Genomic DNA, 6,000 nt, shown 5'->3' with positions numbered 1-6,000 from the left:
ATATATATATACATTTTGTGCCCATCACAAGAAATCTGTGTAGAAATAACATTGTTTTAAGTTTATTTATTTGAACCTAAAGGCGTTTTTTTAATGCAAAATTATGTTGATATGATGTGCATGTATGTTCTTGAATAAATAAATAACATTAAATAAATAAAATAAAACTGGTGTTTACGGAAGACGGGAAAGCTTGGCTGTGATTGGTTGTGCGTCGTCACTTGACGTTGCTCTGCGCGATTGCGTCACGGCTGTATATAGAGTCATGTGAAAGTGGGCGTGGTTACATGTAAACTGAAAAACAACAGACGGGAAATCAGTTGGGACTTTAATCCGGATAAATAACGAATAAACAGAAGGAAAACATGAAGTAAACACGTTGGAAACTTGAACCTGGGAATTATCCTGCCCGGCAGCGGAAGACTTGTGGATAAAATGTGTTTTGTATGAAGAAATTCTCCTGCAGTATTAAGGTAAGTCTCTACTGTTAGCACGGTGAGCTAACTAGGGCTAGCTGTCTTCGAGCTACATTTAATCTGTTAAAATGTAACTTGCTTTAAGTGGTGTAAAGTAACTAAGTACATTTCCTCAAGTACTTAAGTATACTTTTGAGATGGTGTACTTTGACATGTATTGAATCCCTTTAGTTACTTCTCAGATCTGGATGAATGATGTGAAATATAACCAAGTGTTGAATCAGACTTTAGTTCCACCTGGAGTAAATCCACCAGCTACCCTGCAGTCTACAAAGTACTTCAGACTAGCTGCACCTTCACCAGCTACCCTGCAGTCTACAAAGTACTTCAGACTAGCTGCACCTTCACCAGCTACCCTGCAGTCTACAAAGTACTTCAGACTAGCTGCACCTTCACCAGCTACCCTGCAGTCTACAAAGTACTTCAGACTAGCTGCACCTCCACCAGCTACCCTGCAGTCTACAAAGTACTTCAGACTAGCTGCACCTTCACCAGCTACCCTGCAGTCTACAAAGTACTTCAGACTAGCTGCACCTTCACCAGCTACCCTGCAGTCTACAAAGTACTTCAGACTAGCTGCACCTTCACCAGCTACCCTGCAGTCTACAAAGTACTTCAGACTAGCTGCACCTTCACCAGCTTTGAGAACACTTTCATGATCAATCATTATACTTATATCATATATATTATTCTGAAATGGACCAATCTGCACAACGATTACTTTTACTGTCTTTCACTATATTTAGATGAGAATACTTTTCTACTTTCACTTGAGGAACATTCTGAATGCAGGACTTTTACTGTGACAGAGTATTCCTACACTCTGGTACTTCTACTTTACTCAAGAACAAGACCTGAGTACTTCTACTTTTACTCAAGAACAAGATCTGAGTACTTCTACCTTTACTCAAGAACAAGACCTGAGTACTTCTACTTTTACTCAAGTACAAGATCTGAGTACTTCTACTTTTACTCAAGTACAAGATCTAAATACTTCTACTTTTACTCAAGTACAAGATCTGAGTACTTCTACTTTTACTCAAGTACAAGATCTAAATACTTCTACTTTTACTCAAGTACAAGATCTGAGTACTTCTACTTTTACTCAAGTACAAGATCTGAGTACTTCTACTTTTACTCAAGTACAAGATCTGAGTACTTTTACTAAAGTACACAATCTGAGTACTTCTACTTTTACTCAAGTACAAGATCTGAGTACTTCTACTTTTACTCAAGGACAAGATCGGAGTACTTCTACTTTTACTCAAGTACAAGATCTAAATACTTCTACTTTTACTCAAGTACAAGATCTGAGTACTTCTACTTTTACTCAAGTACAAGATCTAAGTACTTTTACTCAAGTACAAGATCTGAGTACTTCTACTTTTACTCAAGTACAAGATCTGAGTACTTCTACTTTTACTGAAGTACAGATCTGAGTACTTCTACTTTCACTGAAGTACAGATCTGAGTACTTCTACTTGTACTCAAGTACAAGATCTGAGTACTTCTACTTTCACTGAAGTACAGATCTGAGTACTTCTACTTTTACTCAAGAACAAGATCTGAGTACTTCTACTTGTACTCAAGTACAAGATCTGAGTACTTCTACTTTCACTGAAGTACAGATCTGAGTACTTCTACTTTTACTCAAGAACAAGATCTGAGTACTTCTACTTTTACTGAAGTACAGATCTGAGTACTTCTACTTGTACTCAAGTACAAGATCTGAGTACTTCTACTTTCACTGAAGTACAGATCTGAGTACTTCTACTTTCACTGAAGTACAGATCTGAGTACTTCTACTCTCACTGAAGTACAGATCTGAGTACTTCTACTTTCACTGAAGTACAGATCTGAGTACTTCTCTCTCACTGAAGTACAGATCTGAGTACTTCTACTCTCACTGAAGTACAGATCTGAGTACTTCTACTTTCACTGAAGTACAGATCTGAGTACTTCTACTTTTACTGAAGTACAGACCTGAGTACTTCTACTCTCACTGAAGTACAGATCTGAGTACTTCTCTCTCACTGAAGTACAGATCTGAGTACTTCTACTCTCACTGAAGTACAGATCTGAGTACTTCTACTCTCACTGAAGTACAGATCTGAGTACTTCTACTTTCACTGAAGTACAGATCTGAGTACTTCTACTCTCACTGAAGTACAGATCTGAGTACTTCTACTCTCACTGAAGTACAGATCTGAGTACTTCTACTCTCACTGAAGTACAGATCTGAGTACTTCTCTCTCACTGAAGTACAGATCTGAGTACTTCTACTCTCACTGAAGTACAGATCTGAGTACTTCTACTTTCACTGAAGTACAGATCTGAGTACTTCTACTCTCACTGAAGTACAGATCTGAGTACTTCTACTCTCACTGAAGTACAGATCTGAGTACTTCTACTTTCACTGAAGTACAGATCTGAGTACTTCTACTTTTACTGAAGTACAGACCTGAGTACTTCTACTCTCACTGAAGTACAGATCTGAGTACTTCTACTCTCACTGAAGTACAGATCTGAGTACTTCTACTCTCACTGAAGTACAGATCTGAGTACTTCTCTCTCACTGAAGTACAGATCTGAGTACTTCTCTCTCACTGAAGTACAGATCTGAGTACTTCTCTCTCACTGAAGTACAGATCTGAGTACTTCTCTCTCACTGACGTACAGATCTGAGTACTTCTCTCTCACTGAAGTACAGATCTGAGTACTTCTCTCTCACTGAAGTACAGATCTGAGTACTTCTCTCTCACTGAAGTACAGATCTGAGTACTTCTCTCTCACTGAAGTACAGATCTGAGTACTTCTCTCTCACTGAAGTACAGATCTGAGTACTTCTCTCTCTGCTCCGCAGGTTCTTTGCGACAGCATGGCAGGCTTCTTGCTGTTCGTGGAGAAGGTGAAGCTGCGTCTGAAGATCGACGTCCTGAGGGAAGCGGGGCGTCAGTACCCGGTCTCCTGCTTCCTGCTGCTGTCTCTGGTGGCGCTCTCACTGCTGCTCAACAGGTAGGACACGCGGCATGATATCAGCGTTTCTATTGGCTCACAAAGGGAGGCACAATAACGCACATATTTACATTGCCCTGACGCAGCCCAAGTGCTTTGCAGTGTGTGACAGAAACATCATTACAACAGAGAGAGTTATATCACTGAACCATAAAACATGAACTGTGAAATTAAATTAAAAAGATGGGTCTTAAATTGACTTTAATTCACTGGTCACTTTATTTATTTATATCGCAGCGCCTCTCGTGCACGAAGCTCGGGGTACGGCTCCTGCATCAGATCAGTGTTAATGCGGTCCTCGTCCCTCTCCAGGTACCTCCACGTCCTGATGGTCTTCTGGTCGTTCCTCGCCGGCGTCACCACCTTCTACTGCTCCCTCGGACCGGAGTCCCTCGTTCCCAACATCTTCTTCCCCGTGAAGCAGAGGAGCAAAGTAACTCACGCGTTAACCCTTAGCTGCAGAGTGTGGAAAGGCCTTTTTATATTTACTCATGTTTAAACTACTGTCAACAGAAGCTGTATGAACTCGGCTTATTGCGAGCCCGACATGTGCAGCTTAGCAGGCGCTGGAGACCCTGCTGAACATTTCTATCACAACACATTACAGTACTCAACATCTCTGGGTTCACAGCAGGACGTAAAGGTCGCGTGTCCATCTCTCCTGATCATCGCTCCATCGCTGAGTCGACTAGAATAGATTCTCATCCAGCACCTCTGTGTAGTCTGTGTGTTCACTCTCCGTCCTACAGTGGCCGTCTGCGGGACAGCGAGACGCAGCGAAACCCAGCCCAAACACACACACACACTCACACACACAGCCTCGCCGCGTCCCGCCGTCTCAGGGAGGAGAAATCGGAGCTGCAGCTGAGAAGAGATTGTGTGTTTGTGAGTGAGAGGAAGTCCGCGTAACGGCTCCACTGATTGGTCCATTTGGTTTGGGCACGTCACAGAACCCCGGAAGAAAGAAATGGAGAAAGAGAAATGTCCAACGAGGCGTTCTGGGCAGCAGACGGGTCTTCTCTGTGTTAGAGCTTTACTCGCGACAGGGTGCACTCTGAGGGTCTTTGACTCTGCAGACCGGTCACATGCAGAAGCTTCAGAACACAGGGGGGCGGGTCAGAACCAGAGGAGCAGGACACGGGCCCTTTGAGAGCTGGTAACTAGACTATAACGTGACTTCTAAATATGAATAACATGAACGCTTTGTCCTCCGCAGCGCCAGGAGCGGGAGCTGTTCCCTCTGGGTCACAGCTGCGCCGTGTGCGGGAAGGTGAAGTGCAAACGCCACCGGTACGTTGTTTTATTATTCATTTATATCTTTAAGCTCGATCTCGCCAGGGAACGCTTCAGAATCCGGTTTGCACGTGCCAGGAATCTGCTTTGGTGTAAACCAGGGGTGGGGAACCTCCGGCCTCCGGGCCGTATACGGCCCGCGAGAAAATCTGTTTACAGTTGTGTTTGGGTGCTGAGAGATGTGTCCATAGATCTCCTAATGTTGCTCTCAAAGTGCACCAGATTGATGCTTTTAACTTCAACATTTAAAAAGAATCTTCCCAGGGGAGCACGCCACACCCTGCACGTGCATGCATACGCGAGTCATGGTGAGATATCTGGATTCAGAGGTTGCTTTTTCTTTGCACAGAATGAAATGAATGGGCTGTGATTTTAGTTTGTTTAAGCAGAGGTCAATAACGTGTACGGCCCTCTGAGGATATTGTAAACATTGAAATGGCCCTTGAGAGGAAAAAGGTTCCCCACCCCTGGTGTAAACGGTGCATTCGCATTAAGAGGATAGTTAGAGGCACTAGAATGAAAAGCCTTCGTCCACACCGACTCCAGTGTGTGCTGCACGTCATGACAAGCCGTCAGCCATGAAAGCCATTACTATGGAGCACACCTGGAGATGTATGTCATGATCTCTGTACTTTCTCGTGTCCTCCTCCCTTCAAGTCGCTCTGATGTCACAAATGTTTAATTCGCTGCAGGCCGACGCTGCTGCTGGAGAACTATCAGCCGTGGTTAGACCTGAAGGTTCCTTCGAAGGTCGACGCTTCAGCAGCAGAGGTACGTCCGTCCACTTTCTCATGATGTTATTCGACTCGTCTTTCTTTCGGCCCTTTACGGTATCATTGCGGTTTCGTTCTCCTCCAGCGACGACTATATGCAAACACGAAGCTTAGTCTCCTCAAAAACACTGGATTATATCGTGCTTTGTGGCACGACAGGGGGTCCGCGGGGTCTTACGAAGTATTACGAGTTGATAAATCAATTTAGCGAAAATGAAGGCTATTAAAAAAATCAGTCACATTTTGTAGCTTGTTTTTTTGACGTCACCTGAACAGAGGAGGTCCGTTTACGCCGGTTGCTAAGCAACATCGTTACGGGGAAATGCAAGTCTGCGTCCAAATGGTTGGAAGATAAGGAGGAAGGACAATCAATACTGTATATAGTCAATGTGGGGTAAAGTGTGTCGCCAAGGTAACCGGTTAGAACTCCAAGTGGCGACGAG

The 6,000-nt window shown here is 43.6% G+C and overlaps 1 protein-coding gene across 2 annotated transcripts in view; it reads left to right on the top strand.

Annotated features, from left to right (window-relative positions):
* Positions 1 to 282: 282 nt before the first annotated feature.
* The window catches only part of LOC117443824 (sorting nexin-14-like), a 41,599-nt gene continuing 35,881 nt past the window's right edge, over positions 283 to 6,000 (top strand). For both annotated transcript variants that reach the window (XM_034079656.2, XM_034079657.2), the window contains exons 1-5: positions 283 to 473; positions 3,340 to 3,491; positions 3,804 to 3,924; positions 4,708 to 4,781; positions 5,477 to 5,555. In XM_034079656.2, the coding sequence (XP_033935547.1) occupies positions 447 to 473; positions 3,340 to 3,491; positions 3,804 to 3,924; positions 4,708 to 4,781; positions 5,477 to 5,555 (453 nt within the window). In that variant the 5' untranslated portion in view covers positions 283 to 446. The remainder of the gene's footprint in view (positions 474 to 3,339; positions 3,492 to 3,803; positions 3,925 to 4,707; positions 4,782 to 5,476; positions 5,556 to 6,000) is intronic.

This window comes from Pseudochaenichthys georgianus, unplaced genomic scaffold (genome assembly GCF_902827115.2).
Source record: "Pseudochaenichthys georgianus unplaced genomic scaffold, fPseGeo1.2 scaffold_684_arrow_ctg1, whole genome shotgun sequence".
Classification (NCBI taxonomy): domain Eukaryota; kingdom Metazoa; phylum Chordata; class Actinopteri; order Perciformes; family Channichthyidae; genus Pseudochaenichthys; species Pseudochaenichthys georgianus.
This window is presented reverse-complemented; position numbering and strand designations above follow the sequence as displayed.